We start from the raw sequence: 17300 nt of genomic DNA, 5'->3' as shown, positions 1-17300 counted from the left end.
ACCGTTAGCAGGCTCTTTTCCTTCTGGATTAATTGGACTCGTATGTCAAGATAATTAATTTCGGTTTGGAACACAAAAATCAAGTTAAAATATAAAACCAAAGTATGATTTTACATAGTAATGACATTATTTTGAGTGATAAATAAAGAAAGAAAGAAAGGTTGCCTGAGCTCACAATTTTATTTAAAATATAAAAAAAATAGGTCCAGTTAAGCAAAATGTGAAAAGTATTAAAACTGGGTAGGTTGGTGATGTCATATTCCTATGCCTTAGTAATACTCTAAAGAATTCAACACTTACATAATATATACATTATTCTTTTCATTTCAAAAAGAATATAATGATTATTAAATTCTCGTCTTAGTACAGACATATACTAACACAATTTTTTAACAATAAAATTTACAGCTTAAAAAGAATAAAGTGTACAATGAAAGTATTTCACAAAATTGCAAGTAGAATTATACCTACAATTCTTTTATATATACGTAAGGATGATGTTAGAGTTGGACTGAAATCCAAATGTCTGAAGAAGTCACTGCCGAATTTCCCTCACTCCCTCACCTTATAAAAAAAAGCTTCCCCCTTTTCTCTCTTTTAATTAAAAATTAATTATTCAACATCTCTTGATCTGATTCCCATTTATAACTAACAACAAACTCACAATTATCCGTAATCTCTAATTCCCCTTTCCCATCATTTTTCTTTAGTATTAAGAGATGAAGAAGGCGACGGTGGGAGCGGTGGTGGTGGGGGCGGCAGCGACGGTAGCTGTGGCGGCACTCATCGTTCGGCACCGAATGCGGAAATCGAGCAAGTGGGCACGTGCGATGGCAATCCTGAAGGAATTCGAGGAGAAGTGTAGGACCCCAGATGCCAAGCTGAAGCAGGTGGCTGACGCCATGACGGTGGAGATGCACGCCGGCCTCGCCTCTGAGGGCGGCAGCAAACTCAAGATGCTTATCAGCTACGTCGACAATCTCCCCACTGGGTTAGTTACTCGTTTTTTTCAGTTGCATCAATTAGTATCTAGTCCGTCCGTCACAAAAAAAAATAAAAAGGGGGGGGGGGGGGGGGGGATTTGGAGGACGAGGTTAATACATCATAAATCAATTCCTTATTTTTTTTTAAAAAAAATTTAGAATTTATGTATTTAGAAATTAAAGTATATATAAAGTACTACTATAGATCATAGTATGTGAAAGTGATTGCTTTTTTAATGAAACGAATTGTGCCAGAGGGAGTTGTTCATAAAGACATCAATTTATTGGGAGGAACGTAGGATTATTTCTTATGGTATGCGCAATTTGAGAAATTGATTAGAAATCAAAATAATTTCTCCTGAAGCTTGGCGAATCTTTTGACAAGTAGATTCTTTTGAATGTGCTCTGTCTGAAATTGTGTAAAAAGTTTTCCCTTTATGATTTTTTTTGTATGCTTAAGTTTGGGAGTTATGCTATCTAGATATCAATTCCCTAAATTTGCATTGCAACATTCACAAGATCCTTTGCTGTTCTTGTTTCTTTCTTACTTTACATATTCGCTGTGCTCTAATTAGCTACTTAATCTAAAACAATGTTCAGAAAGCTATGTCTCATACATCAGAAGGTGCAGCGTGTAGTTTGGTACTCCAGTGCTCTTGACCTTGTTCTGGTCGTATTCCCGAGTCAATTTCGTGTCAAATGAATTCTCTTATGAACATGTGGTCAAAGTAAATTTCTTTATGATGTTATGATCAATGCATTGCAGCTTCATCCCCCCTCCTCTTTAAGTACATTTAATTTTTATAAGGAATAACTTTCAGCATTGCTTGCAGTGAGGAGTGATTTAATTATATTCTGTATAATGGCTACCATGTCCTCGGTAAAAGGAAAATATATTAATGTTTGTTTCTTTGATAAATTTTGTTTTAGCGATGAAGAAGGAGTCTTTTATGCATTGGATCTTGGTGGAACAAATTTTCGAGTATTGCGGGTGCAATTGGGGGGAAAAGATGGTGGTATTGTCCATCAAGAATTTGCGGAGGCATCAATTCCTCCAAATTTGATGGTTGGGACTTCAGAAGTAAGTATTTTGACCTCTCAATTTTTCCACCCTTTTCTATTGTTTAGCTCCTCACGGCTTTTGATCCTTTGAAGTCCATATGATTTCAGGCACTTTTTGACTATATTGCGGCAGAACTTGCAAAATTTGTTGCTGAAGAAGAAGAAAGATTTCATCAACCTCCTGGTAAGCAGAGGGAACTCGGTTTCACTTTCTCATTCCCAATCATGCAGACTTCAATCAATTCTGGAACTCTTATCAGGTGGACGAAAGGTTTCTCCATTGATGACACGGTATCCATTTCCCTCGCAACCACATATTTTTTGTTGTTTTCTGTAGGCAACTGTGCAAATTAAAATGAAGTTTCTTGTTCCTAGATGTAGTTCTAGCTATCCACTCTGCAGCTTGCTCATGTTCCTTTCAACTGATACAATGGACTTTTTGCTAGTTCTTTTAGACATATTAATCGAATGGGTTTTGCTAGCTTCGATTTGATGCAGCCTGCTGATTTACTTTTCCGTTCATGTATATTGTGTTTAATCTGAAACTAAAGTTTGATTTGTCAGAAATACAACTTTAAGGTAGTTTCAGATTGAAAAACTCATGCTTGAATTTCCCCTTTGATGGATTCTTTTTCTGTTATGAAAATCATTGAAGATACTTTACTGTTTGACAGTACTCACATTGTTTGCAATTTAATAAGTAAATTCAAGCAAGTTGCATCAGTTGATATCAAAATCACTATAACAACTAAGGTTATCTATTATAATTATATGGTCAGATTTAATTTTTTCTTATTACATTTAATGAAGTGAATTAGTTACTGGGTGACAGGTTGGACAAGATGTTGTTGCAGAACTGACAAAAGCCATGCAAAGAAAAGGAATTGATATGAGAGTGTCGGCGCTGGTAAGTTTGCTTAATGCCGCTCGGTAATATCATTCATTTTGAAGGTTGTTTTTAAAAATAAATCTTATTTATATTACCTAGCTTAGTTGTAAAAATTTGATTTTGAGTTACTTGTTGGTGAAAGGTGAATGATACTGTTGGAACATTGGCTGGTGGTAGATTCTCCAATAAGGATGTATGCATTGCTGTGATATTAGGTACTGGGACCAATGCAGCATATGTGGAACGGGCTCAGGCAATTCCCAAGTGGCATGGTCCTCTGCCTAAATCTGGAGAAATGGTTCGGAAACTTTAAAGACTATTGATCTTCTTGGTCTCCATTCCACTTGTTTGGTATTCACATTGAATAGTTGTTGAGGGCCTTCTATCTTACTTTGTAGGTTATCAATATGGAATGGGGTAACTTTAGGTCCTCCCATCTTCCTTTGACAGAGTACGATCATGCAATGGATACAGATAGTTTAAATCCTGGTGAACAGGTAATTGTTTATTGTTTGTTCATTTAGGCTAAGCTTGACTATGATACATATAGTTTAAATGGTGAACAGGTAATTATTTATCTATTTGTTTATCTTTTGTTCATTTAGGCTAAGCTCGATTATGCAATTAACTTGATAAACCTGGGGGTCTATCTATTTATCCTATCAGATATTTGAGAAGATATGCTCTGGCATGTACTTGGGAGAAATTTTACGCAGAGTTCTACTCAGAATGGCTGAAGAAGCTGGCATTTTCGGTGATGAGGTCCCCCCAAAACTCAAGAATCAATTCATATTGAGGTATTTCTTACTAACTATAGAGTTATTACTAATCTTTTTGTGCAAAACACTCTGTTTAATTTCCCTAACAACTGCTGGTCAGTGCTTCTCTTGCTAAATTTGAATTTTGCTTGTTTTCTTCTGTTGCTGTCCCTAGTTTGTCAGTTGATCAAGCTTGAGTATGATTCATGCATTAATGAGCTTTCATTGGTTTTTTGGTACTTTACACAGTTGTTTTGGGGCCATAGACACTCGTAATTATTATCAAGTTTAAATTGTCTATTTTCAACTTGCTTGCAAACGTGTTTCATCTCTCTACCAATTAATGAACATTACTTATTCTTCTCTTGAAATTAAATAAAAAATTGCATCCAATATCTAATATGCTAGTACTGGATACTGATGTGTACAGCAGAAACATGATAGAGCTAAAAATTGATGAAGCATGCTAATTGATCAATAAATTTTCTGAGGAAGCATGCTTATATTCAAATGATATTTGAGGATCCATGAACTCCAAATAATGAATTTTTTGAAAAAAAGAAACAGGAAAGAAAAGAGTACTGGCAATGAAATGGATTTATTAACTGAACATATTGTCTAGATTTCTGCAAATATTCTACCGGAAACAGCCTCTCTGCCTTCTTGAAGGTAGGGGTAAGGTCTACATACACTCTACCCTCCCTAGACCCCACTTGTGGGATTACACTGGGTTTGTTGTTGTTTGTTTGTCTGCAAATATTGAAGTGTCTATCTTATTTGCCTGTTTGCTTCATATTCTAGAATATGCTCTCATAACAGTTTTAAAAAAATGGCAGGACACCTGAAATGTCTGCTATGCATCATGACACATCCTCTGATTTGAGAGTGGTTGGCGACAAGTTGAAGGATATCTTAGAGGTATTAGCTCTTCGCCATAACCAATACCTTGAAGGAAAAACGAAAGAGAATGAAAATGAAGGCCTTTTGGTTCATTTCACTTATTATGCCTCTTCTTCGTTTCTCTCATTTTCAATTAATGTTGTGTGGCTTATTATTCCTTCTACAATTGTTTTCACGGTATCATTTCTTTGGTCATATTGCTTTGGAGCAAAGAGAAACTGTTTAAGGACTTAATTTTTCAGTAGTGTTCCTCCGTACAACATAAAGGGGAAATTTCAGATGGTGACAAATGAAATGAAAATTTGGGTCACAAGGAAGCGGAAATCCAATTATTGATATCTGTCTCTCATTCAGCGACTCTTTTAGATTATAACTGTTATCATTTGATGTCATGATACAACATGAATTGACACTAGGCATTTTGTTCATCCTACTTCAGATATCCAATACCTCCTTGAAGACAAGAAGATTAGTTGTTGAGCTGTGCAACATTGTTGCAACACGTGGTGCAAGGCTTGCAGCGGCTGGGGTCTTAGGCATTGTCAAAAAGATGGGCAGGGATACGCCCAGGGAAAGTGGTCAAGAAAAGATAGTCGTAGCCATGGATGGTGGATTGTATGAGCACTATACAGAATACAGAAAGTGCTTGGAGAACACTTTAGTTGAATTGCTTGGAGAGGAAATGGCAACAAGTATTGTTTTTGAGCACGCGAATGATGGTTCTGGCATTGGCGCTGCACTTCTTGCGGCCTCTAACTCCCTATATGTTGAAGACAAGTCTTGAGAGCGATTAGATGATATTTAGCTAGAGGAAACTCCCTTTACCTTTTATATAGTGCTTTTCTCTAGCCTTTTTCATTTGATTTCTCTCCTTTTTGGTTCTTCTACCAATTATATTCAGAATTTTCCAGCACTTGTACTTGGTTTATAGTTTAGGATATTATTCCTGGGAATGCCTACTTATTTCTTCTGGAAAAGGGTGCAAGCAAATTGTATAACGCTCAGCACTGCTGATTCTTCCCCTTGGTCTTTTGTTTTCCAACTGTGATCAAATTTTAGGGTTTAATAAAATGGGGTGTTTAAGTCTTTGTTAGACTTATCTGTTGGCTGTCTGCCTATGTTGCTTGCATAGCATCTTTAGTGATTCTGTTGGCCAAGTTTTTTTTTTTTTTTTTTTGGCTAAAAATACTTTTTTTTCAAAGTTAAAAGGTGTTTGGCCAAGCTTTTAGAAGGGGAAAAAAGTGTGTTTCTGTAGAAGCACATAAGCAAAAAATAATACTTTCTCCGTTCACTTTTAGTTGTTCACTTTTGACTTTGTACTCCCTTTAAGAAAAAATAAACGGCGAAGGACCAAATATACCTCTGTACTTTCGAAAATGATCTAAAAATACCCCTCATTATATTATTGGGCTATATATACCCTTTCCGTCATACTTTGGAACAAATATACCCTTATTTTGGATGGAGTGCCACGTGTCAGCATAAGATGAAAACGACCCATTTTTTTTTACCCGATCCGTTTTAAAAAACCCACCACCCGACCCGTTTTAAAATTCAGTTTTCTTAAAGCATATATTTTGTAAAAACTGAAATTTCTTTTTGTTAAACCTGGAAAAAAAAAAAGGAATTTGCAAAATATATATTTTTAAGTCTTTTCAGTTTTTTTAAAGTATTTTTTTTGTAAAAACTGAAAAAAAAATATTTTTTTTAAAAATGCTTTAAAAACTGAAAAATATATATTCTGTAAAAACTGAAGAAAAAAAAAAAAATTGCAAGATATATATTTTTAAGTCTTTTCAGTTTTTTTAAAGTATTCTTTTTGTAAAAACAGAAAAAAAAATATTTTTTTAAAAAACTAGAAAAAAAAAAGACTCTCCTAAAGCAGTGGACTACATATGCATTAGTTTTAAAAAAAATAAAAATATTTTACATTTTTTTCAGTTTTTACAAAAAAAAATACTTGAAAAAACTGAAAAATATATATTTTGAAAATTACTTTTTTTTTTCCAGTTTTTACAGAATATATATTTTTCAGTTTTTAAAGCATTTTTAAAATTTTTTTTTCCAGTTTTTACAAAAAACATACTTTAAAAAAACTGAAAAGACTTAAAAATATATATTTTGCAATTTTTTTTATTTTTTTTTCAGTTTTTACAAAATATATGTTTTAAAAAAACTGAATTTTAAAACGGGTCGGGTGGTGGGTTTTTTAAAATGAATCGGGTAAAAAAAAATGGGTCGTTTTCATCTGGTGCTGACACGTGACACTCCATCCAAAATAAGGGTATATTTGTTCCAAAGTATGACGGGAAGGGTATATATAGCCCAATAGTATAACGAGGGATATTTTTAGACCATTTTCGAAAGTAAAGGGGTATATTTGGTCCTTTGCCGAAAAATAAATGATATATATTTACAATTTTATCCATAATAGTAGCATTTTAAAAAGTTTTAGGAAATGATTTGGGAAACTAAGTAGTTAATGATAAGGGTAAAATAGAAAAGAAAGATTGTCTTTCTCTTGATTTAATATAGTGGACAAGTAGAAGTGAAATATATTTTTAATATAGTGGACATGTAAAAGTGAACGGATGGAGTAGTTTTTTCCCCAAAAATACTTTTTTGAGAAGCCCTCACTTTTTGAAATCTTGACCAAACAGTAGTTGCGGCTAAAAAGTATTTTTCAAGTTAATTAGTCAAACAAAAATAATTTCACTTTTCATGAAAATTACTTTTGAGAAAAACACTTTTAAAAATAAATTAATTTTAGAAACTTGACCAAACAAGCTATTAGAGTTGTTTACCCGAATTTTTAGTAACTGCCTATTTTGAAAAGCATATTTATCAAAGTAGCTTTTCAGAGAAGTATTTTGTGTTTAGCAAATTCATTTAGGAAGTGCATTTTATAGTATTTGTTTAAAATATTATGTTTGGAATTTTTTTTCAAAAAGTGCTTTTAAGTCTTGTTTGGCAAGTTTTCAAAGTGTATTTTTTGATAGGGATAATTTTGTTTTGAGAAAATTAACTTCCGCGCCAAGAATCTGTAGTTTTTCTACAATAGCGAAAAAAGAAAGAGTACTTGTTGGCTTCACATAAACTTGTCAAACAAGCTATTAAAAGTAATTAGCTTCCCTAATTAGAGATTTTAGTTCGTTGATGGTCTTTTTATTTTTTAATTTTTTCAGTTTAACGATAAAGCTGCGGCCCTTGTGCATGTTTTTACCCCTTATATTTATTGATGATAGATAAAGATGGGGCCTTTCGATGTGAGTTGATGGGACTTCCATATTTAGTATGCTCTTGTGAGATCACAGCAGAAAATAGGAAGCTCCTCGTTTAATTACTGCTCGTTCTCCAATATTTTAAATATATATTTTTATTTTTACTTGTCACTTTTAACATATGAAAAGAGAATAATTTTTTTTCTTCATGTTATGCCCACATTATTAATTACTCATTTTAAATTATTTTCTCAAATTTATTAAAAATATATTAATTAATATGAGTATCATGATAAATTATACACTTTATTTATTATTTCTTAAGAGGTGTGCAAAGTCTATAATGAATAAGTAAAAGTAAAGGGAGGGAATAAATAAAACCTCGTGATCTCAGTTGGTGGAATGATTACAGCATTTTTATCTTAAAAACTTCAAAAGAATCTTTGACTCAAAGATTATCTGCATTTGTGAAAGAGTAGTTACTCAACTTTGTCTTCCTCTATAAATGTAAACTTTTACAATTTGACTTAAACGACTTATATCTCCAACATTTGATGGTAGAAATGCAGCACAACAAGGTTTCCCATCTTCATCTCATGCATCTCTACCTATAACTAAAGACCAATAAATGAATCAGAATTCGATATTCACAATAAGAAAAAATAATAGCCGGTAATATATATTTTTTTTGTATATTAATGTATGATATACTATTTTATACATAGTCAGTGTAAATTTTTTTATATGTTTGGCTAGCAAATATAATTATTTTTGACCGCCGGCCAAATATGTAACTTGCCCAATGAACACGTCTAGGTGATCGTTGGTGTATTGGGCCTTTTTCTGTGGGCCCGAATCTAAACAGACCAAAATTGTGCATCCTTCAGGCCTTCGCTAAGTCTCGAGTTTCAAGCCCAAAGGGATTCATCGTTGACTTCCTACTTGAGTTCTTCACTGTAAATTTTGGGAGAAGTGCACAAATAATCACTAATTAGAGATGTCTTTACTTTTTAGTCACTGTTTTAAATATATTTATTCTTTAGTCAGTGCTTAATAAATTTTTACCCGTCCGGATAAAAATACCCCTGTGCTAGACATGGGTGCTGTGTAAATATTAAGGACATAGTGTCCTTAACTTCATGAGTGTTGTGTAAATATTAAGGACAAAGTGTCCTGTATTTGCATCTTCTGCTGTTAAACTTTAGGACATCATGTCCTTAACTTCATATGTGCAGTGTAAATATTAAGGACGTGGTGTCCATGGGTGCTGTATAAATATTAAGGACATAGTGTCCTTAACTTCACGAGTGTTGTGTCAATATTAAGGACAAAGTGTCCTGTATTTGCACCTTCTGCTGTTAAACTTTATGACATTGTGTCCTTAACTTCATATGTGCAGCGTAAATATTAAGGACGTGGTGTCCTTAACTTCATGTGTGCAATGTAAATGTTAAGGATATAATGTCCTTAACTTGTATTTGCAACTTCTGTTGTTAAACTTTAGGACATCATGTCCTTAAATTCATATGTGCAGCGTAAATGTTAAGGACATGGTGTCCTTAAATTCATGTGTGCAATGTAAATGTTAAGGACATAATGTCCTTAACTTGTATTTTCGCCTTCTCTTGTTAAACTTTAGGACATCATGTCCTTAACTTCATATGTGCAGTATAAATGTTAAGGACATGGTATCCTTAACTTCATGTATGCATTGTAAATGTTAAGGACATAGTGTCCTTAACTTTATGAGCATTGTGTAAGTATTAAGGATATGGTGTCCTTAACTTCATGAGTGATGTGTAAAATATTAAGGACATGGTGTTCTTGACTTCATAAGTGATGTATAAAATATTAAGACATGGTTTGTCCTTAATATTTACACAGCACTCATGAAATTAAGGACATCATGTCCTTAATATTTACACATCGCTCATGAAAAAAGGGTAAAAATTACTTTTTGTATCAATTTTAATAGAGTAGTGGCTATTTTTGCTCAACATTAAAATTACTGACTAAAAAGTAAATACTACTTAAAAAAGTGGCTATACCACGCCATTTCTAGGTAAATTTCAGGATTTTTCATATCACATTTGAATACATTAACTGACCAACTTATTTTTCTCACGCTTTAATAATTTAAAGAAAGACGTTCACAAACAGCCATTAGGGATGCTATTTAGGATTTAGTCAGTACTTGTCCAAAAATTTTAAACTAAAATTTTTAATTTTAGGACAATCCAGGACATTATTTGCATCCCGAAAAGTTGAATTGAAGAACTAAAATTCAGGACAGGTTAGCTAATTCCTAAATAGCAACACTTTAAAATGGTTACCTCTGTCATTTCTACCAATTTTAAAAGGCAGAATGGCCTAGTAGACTCCTATACTTGTTCAAGTTTGTCATCCCCGTCCTTATACTCTATGGAGTTTTATCTCAACACATCTAGTTTACCAAAACCTATTTCCTAAACCCTCTGACCGTTGACCGAGCTTAGTTAGCATTTGTTTTGGTGAGTCAGATAATTGCATGGTTACACGCTCTTAAAAACACGTGCGTCAATTATTTTAATTAAAGAAGTTATTAGAAAATCATTAAAAAAAAAAGAAGAAACAATAAATGAAAAAAGATTTTAAAAATCCCAAAGACCCCAACCCCTTCCACCTCTGCTTTTCTTTCCCTAACCCCTTCACATCATAACCCCTTCCAACACCCCCATTCCCCTCTTCCTATCTTTTTCTTCCCTATTCCTTTCCGCCCAACCCATTTTTCTGCCCCCCTCCCCCCTTCCCTTTTATTAGGCTTTGATATTAAATAAAATTACCAACATTAAAATATTTTACTAATTTACTTTTAAATCCCCTGTTGGCCTCCTCATCCTCCATTTTTAACTGTCATCCACCACCATTAAGATTGAGACTCTTCACTAATGATTTGCTATTGTGAAATATTTTTCGTTCAATTAACTTCGATGAGTTTCTGAAGAAGAATATGAAGGTTTATATTATTTTGGTAGGTTTTATGGGGTTTTGGGTGAGAGTGAAGGCAAGAAAGAGATAAAAAAATTTGAATCTGTTTTATCTTTATTTGAGAGATGTTTTCTGCCTAAAATATAATTTCAGATCTGTTTAGAGGGAGCTTTTGAGAAAATAGGATAGAGGAATAGAAAAGGAACGGAAGGAAGGAGTTTCATGGTGGGCGGAGAAAATTTTCGGCCATACCAGTGTGGAACGGTAAGAAGAAAGTGATGGCGGGGGAAGGAAAGAAAAATAAATAAAAAGTCAAAGGAGAAAAATGGTAAGTCAAAGTTATTTTAGGTTTTTTGTCTAAATAAAAATGATGTGGCATATTTTTATCTGATGTGGATTCTGACATAGCGCGATTGAGAGACACAGAGCGTCAGAAGGATTCGAGACACTCGTTTTGATCAAGTAGAAGTGTTTAGATGAAACTCTATCAAGTACATATGCCGCAATAACAAACCAGAATAAGTACAAGTGTCTAATAGGCTATTCTATTATATTGAATACGACGAACGATCATATTGAATACGACAAGGCAAGCTCACGTTGAACTTCAAATATATGCAATGCTATCCGTTTTACTACGCTTTGGAAAACTTGAGCCCAACTACATCATGATGAGTATAAGTTCTACAACTAATAGTATTAATGATATTTACAACGGTCAAGTCACTTATATAATTATTAATAGGTAAATACGATAAGTACATAGACAAGCTAGTAATAAAAGTAACTTACATAGTATAATAGGTTAAACATTTTTTTGTTACTGTTTATAATTTAAATTCAATCATGACATATTTGGCCTGCTTGAAGTCCACAACAAACATTAAAGTGAATAATAGTGGAGCGTTCTTATTCAGTTTAAGAGAAAATGGACAGCGATTGCTTAGTGGCTGAACCAAATTTCTCGTCTCATCTTTTAAAAAAGAGTGACAATTTGTGGTCCTTTGAGGTCTTAAAAGGGATGGATTTGGACAAATTAACTTTATGGTTTTATCTTTTTTTCAGGATATGCGCCAAAATATATTGATGTCTAAGAAATAAGAATTGCTATAATGGTTAAAGATTAGATTCCACGATTTTCAGTCGTACGCCATAGAAAATTAAGGACGAAAGATCAACTTATTTCTGGATAATTGACCTGCCACTGCACTACTCTTATTTAAATTTGAAGTTTCGATTTAATTATATACCATTTTCAAATAAAGTCCGAATCAACTTCTCCTAATAGTAAAATATAACGGGTGATTGCAGTTTATGATATCTACAGTATCTGAACCAATTAAAGAAAGAAAGTTTTTGAAATTTGAAAATATTAGCTCAAACTTTAAGCCTGAGAAATCAAGAGTTGATTGCTACCATTACCAACTGGCTACAACAACTTATTGTACCATTTTTACCGCATTATTTTCATAATTAATTTAATAACCCAGGGATTCTAGGAATTTGAAAACTCCCTATATACCAGTTCAAATGAATTAATCAAATTAATTACCGTTTTAATCTCGAATTAAGTTAGAATGACTATGCATAAATCTTTTTATATCTATACCTATACTTCAGTCTAATATTCACTAGTTCACACTTAGCTTAATTATTTTTACTCCTTAGTCCTCGTCTTTCTAAATATATAGAAAAAAACGAAGAGATCTGCTTTCACACCCCATTTCTTTGTTTCTTCCAATAACAAACTCATATATTTTCAAGACTCATTGGAAGATTTTGTGCATTGAAAAATGGCAGAGTTTTTCTGAACAAAAATCGTTCAAAGTCAATGAAAATCAGCTGGTGATACGGAAGAGCCAAATCCGAAGGATTTTTTTGCTATTAACATCCATTTTGGTTCGTACAAAACACAAGAAATCAAAGTTCAAAGCTATCATATTTGGTAAGTGCTTTTAATGGTATTAGTAAAAATACAGTACGAAATCATTTTTTCTTCTGTGTAGTAACCTTAGAACAATATATAGCAAAATACTCATAATGGGGTTTCTGTTAAATCCATAACAAATTCACGGGGGTTGTGTCAGCTGCTGAAAATTTTGTAGTGGTGGGGTTTATTGAGGGGCCTGAGGTTGAAATATTTCTTCATTTTTATTTCACGTTGCTCCAGAAAGTTAGAAAGAGAAAGTAAAGTATCTTTGAGCTTAAGGTAGAAAGTTCCTTTTCTAATTTTAAAAAGTATTTCATTTGGTGGGCAATAGTTTTAAGGAAGTGAAGTTTTGAGTTGTTTTAATACAAGTAAAATAACACGAGTGTTTTTTTGCAGTTAAGTGATTATTACAACTTTTTCCACTTGCTTTCCGTTTTGATGATTCTGTATGTAATATTTGAAACTTTGACTAAGAAAATGGAGAACAGGAAAATGATTATGCTTTATGCAAGTTACTTGAGTTTCTTACTGGTTGAAGTTATAATTCCTTTTTTGAACTGAAGGAGGAGGCAATAGTTTGAGCCATTTAAAATTAGTTCAAACTTATTCAATGTTTTTTGGTCTGTAGTTTATTGTTTGTTGGGTAGGGGAAGTGAAGTTTCAATCTTTTTATTTTCCTCCATTACATTATATATATTTTTAAATATATTTTTTGCTGCCACACCTTTTTGTCTTGTTTTACAGTTCTTCACGAGGTTGTGTCAGTATAAAATATTTTCCCAAAAAATAAAAATTCAATCTTTAACTCAAGTATTATTATATACTGTTTGATACTCTCCCTTTTATTAACTTTTTCCTCCACACTGCTATGTTCTGTTCTCATCACTTCGCTGCTCGCAACATGTAAAGATTCTGAAACTGTCTGTCTTAGTTCATAGTGTACTCTCCAAAGTGTTTAATTAGTATGTACTAATTTAGTACTACTCTTTCTATCTTCTATATCTCTCTTTCCTTATCTTTTGTTGGATACATTTTTTGTGTAGAAAATGGGGAAAGCTACGAGGTGGTTTAAGGGGTTGCTTGGGATGAAAAAAGAGAAAGAAAACATAGACAACATGTCTAATTCATCTGAAAAGAAAGACAAAAAAAGGTGGAGTTTTGGGAAGTCTGTTAAAGATTCAAATGTTGGTCAGAATCCGGTGAACTTTTCGGCGGTGGATACTAATTGGTTGAGATCTTACATGTCTGAGAACGAGAAGGAACAGAGTAAGCATGCAATTGCTGTAGCTGCCGCCACCGCTGCCGCGGCCGATGCGGCGGTAGCGGCGGCACAGGCGGCTGTGGCGGTGGTGAGATTAACTAGTCAAGGTAGGGGTGCTATGTTCACAGGTGGTGGGCGGGAGAAATGGGCTGCTGCTAAGATTCAAACTGTTTTCAGGGGTTATTTGGTAAGCCACCAATTTTTCTTTAAATGATTTACCTTTTCTTGTGATAATTTGAATCTTTTTTGTTTTTGTTGTTTGCTTAAAATGTCAGTAAAGTACCTTCCAAACATTCTAATCGAACAGTACTAATGCCTTAGATTTGCATATTGGTCTAGGAAATTATTGTCTTTACCTATACTACAGTTATACTTGCCATTTAATGCTGTCCTATAATTTGAAATTTGAAAAATTAGTATTTTGAATTTGGTCTTTTGAGTGATGTTGAAGTTTCTTTGCACTTTTCACTTTTATATCCAACTGGTATTAGTTGGTCCTCGTTATTCTCTTGCTTTATTCTCGATTCGATCAATTTGTGTTTGAATCCAGTAAAACTGAACTACTAATTGGCCAACTAAAGTATTTTTCCCTATGCTTTGTGTCATATTTCATTGTCTAGAAGTTGTTCAATATTGGTTCTTATAGAAAAAGATCTAATTTTAGGCTATTTTTTTCAGGCCAGAAAAGCTCTTAGAGCTCTAAAGGGACTGGTGAAATTGCAGGCATTGGTTAGGGGTTACCTTGTTCGCAAGAGAGCGGCTGCAACTCTTCACAGTATGCAGGCGCTCATCAGAGCGCAGGCTGCTGTTCGATCTCAAAGAGCTCGTCGTTCAATGACTAATGACTCTAGATACCAGCCCGAAATGCGAGCTAGGAGGTCCATTGTAAGAATCTAGTGCCCTCGGGTTTATTCTAGTTTACCTTACTGTGTCTGATAATTGTGTCTTAATTTAGCTTTATTGTTCTGTATTTTGGTTTTGCAGGAAAGATTTGATGAATATAGAAATGAATTCCACAGCAAGAGGCTTTCAACTTCGAATGAGACATCATATGATGGATTTGATGATAGCCCAAAAATTGTAGAAATTGATACATACAGGACCAAATCCAGGTCGCGTAGAATGAACAATGTTGCTTGTATGTCCGAATCTGGAGATGAGCAGCATTATCAAGTTATGTCATCACCACTTCCATGTCCACTTCCAGCCCGTGTATCGATCCCAGATTGTCGTCATCTTCAGGATATTAACTGGAGTTTTCTAGCGGACGAGCAGTGCAAGTTTGCCTCAGCACAAAGTACACCTCGATTTGCATGTTCTGGACGTTCCAATGCGCCACCTACACCAGCCAAAAGCGTTTGTGGCGATGGTTACTTCCGGCCATATGCTAACTTTCCTAGTTACATGGCTAACACACAGTCGTTTCGCGCAAAGCTACGATCCCATAGTGCGCCAAAGCAAAGACCAGAGCCAGGGCCAAAGAAGAGGTTGTCACTGAATGAAATAATGGCATCAAGAACTAGTTTCAGTGGTGTTAGAATGCAAAGGTCTTGTTCTCAAGTGCAAGAAGATTACTGCTTCTGATAATTTTTAAAAAAAACTTTGCTTTGGCCTACCTTAGTTTTGGGGTCATTGAATCATAGATATGATAATATGGCTGTATAGAGGAGATAATCTAAAAAGTTAACTTCTCTAAGCTTATCCTTCTACAGGAAATGATGACAAATTAATTAGCACTAGGATAGAATGGTATGCTTGTGTAAATTCTTTGACAGTGTTTGATGAATGAATCTTGCTTTCTAAATGTATCCATTGAAAGCTTTTTGTGAACCTTCGACATCCTAGGATTGATGCATCATAAAATTAGCTAATTTAGGAGGATCTTAGATTAGGAAAAAAAAAAACCTTTTGACTTCACTGTCCATTAATTAATATAAGGGCATCTAAGTTCATCTTTTCACTTTTCTTCCATTTTATTTAGTTGGCATTTTGGACCATACTCCTTTGAAGTTAAAAAAGAGTTTGAAGTTTTATGAGTGAAAAATATTATTTATTTACAATATTTTTAAAATTTTCAGTATTTCACCATTGCGAGTTAAATTTATATAGCTACAGTGTAAAAGACTTTTGTACTATCATATCACTTAGGGGTCGTTTGTATGAGGTATAAATAGATATAGTGCTGGTATAAAATTTTAATACCACCTTAATACTTTGTTTGGTTAGCAAACCCGGTATAAGTTATCCCGTCATTAAAATTAGTACCGGGATAACTTATACCTTGTAGGGGGTGAGGTAATAACTTATACCTTCTACTTAGAAATTATGTAATTATCATTTTTAATACAACATACCGAGCAGTGGATAAAAATCAATACCAGAATAACTAATCTCAGCATAACTTATCTCATCAAAAGCTTTATTCAAACCAAATGACCCCTTACAAAACACCTATAGATAGCTAACTATATTAGGTGGGATTAGTAACCTAGAAAATTGGATAGATAACCCAACAAATTAAGATACATTAATTATGTAATGCATACAATACCAATGGAATCATAGCTCTCGTTTGGTCATAAATTTTGACTTTTTTTTTTCAAGAAAATTTTGAAAATATTATTTGTTCACGAAATATGATCACTTTTTGAATTTTTTTTGATTTTTTTATTCAAGTTCCTAAAAACTGATTTAGGGTAGTTTTTGAGTGAAAATTCTTCTTCCACTCACAAAACTTTAACTTTTCCCCCAAATAATATGCATGTCCAAACACAATTCCAACTTCTAAAAATTATATTTTAACACAACTTCAAAAACTTATTTTTCAATTTTCAACCAAATCTATATCCAAACACTAGCTTAATAGCGCAGTTGGTTGACTATATGAATTTTTTACTTTGTTGGTGCGTATTCGATTCTCCGCCTTGTAACCCCCTTCCCTATTTCCCCTTCCCCTTCCCTACCCCCATATATAATAAAAATTTAAAGTATTCCAATATTTTAAACACTAAATTTTGAGTATCTACAAATATCGATGCCCAATTTTTTTGGTAAATACAATATTTCAATGTATATAAATAATGAAATATATTAAAAAATTACTTTAAAAAATTACTTTTCGGGTATTATCAATGAGTCTTTTTAATTAATTAGAAGATATTTAGAATTGACTAACAGGACGATGACACGTGTCCCTCCGTTTAAATGAGGGGTATATTTGAACCCAAAGTATGACTGCAGGGGTATAGATAACCCAATAATATAACGAGATGTATTCTTAGATCATTTTCGAAAGTAGTGGGATATATTTTGCCATTTGCCGTATATTA

General features: G+C 33.4%; 2 protein-coding genes across 5 annotated transcripts; both read left to right on the top strand.

Moving 5' to 3' along the window:
* Nucleotides 1–508: 508 nt before the first annotated feature.
* On the top strand, nt 509–5685 carry LOC104114026 (hexokinase-2). The gene is made up of 9 exons (XM_009624365.4): nt 509–991; nt 1914–2064; nt 2154–2336; nt 2878–2952; nt 3077–3232; nt 3333–3431; nt 3601–3731; nt 4529–4610; nt 5032–5685. The coding sequence occupies exons 1-9, from the start codon at nt 720–722 to the stop codon at nt 5374–5376; spliced, it is 1494 nt and encodes a 497-aa protein (XP_009622660.1). The 5' UTR covers nt 509–719; the 3' UTR covers nt 5377–5685.
* A 6726-nt stretch (nt 5686–12411) lies between these two features.
* LOC104114025 (protein IQ-domain 26-like) lies at nt 12412–15801 on the top strand. 4 transcript variants are annotated; one of them, XM_009624361.4, is made up of 4 exons: nt 12412–12725; nt 13754–14158; nt 14650–14856; nt 14956–15801. In XM_009624361.4, the coding sequence occupies exons 2-4, from the start codon at nt 13757–13759 to the stop codon at nt 15553–15555; spliced, it is 1209 nt and encodes a 402-aa protein (XP_009622656.1). In that variant the 5' UTR covers nt 12412–12725; nt 13754–13756; the 3' UTR covers nt 15556–15801. The 4 variants fall into 4 exon arrangements, with proteins under 4 accessions (XP_009622656.1, XP_009622659.1, XP_009622658.1 ...); XM_009624364.4 differs by lacking the exon at nt 12412–12725 and adding an exon at nt 12852–12989; XM_009624363.4 differs by lacking the exon at nt 12412–12725 and adding an exon at nt 13140–13613.
* Nucleotides 15802–17300: the final 1499 nt, after the last annotated feature.

The sequence above is a fragment of the Nicotiana tomentosiformis genome, chromosome 6 (assembly GCF_000390325.3).
Source record: "Nicotiana tomentosiformis chromosome 6, ASM39032v3, whole genome shotgun sequence".
In the NCBI taxonomy this organism is placed as follows: domain Eukaryota; kingdom Viridiplantae; phylum Streptophyta; class Magnoliopsida; order Solanales; family Solanaceae; genus Nicotiana; species Nicotiana tomentosiformis.
This window is presented reverse-complemented; position numbering and strand designations above follow the sequence as displayed.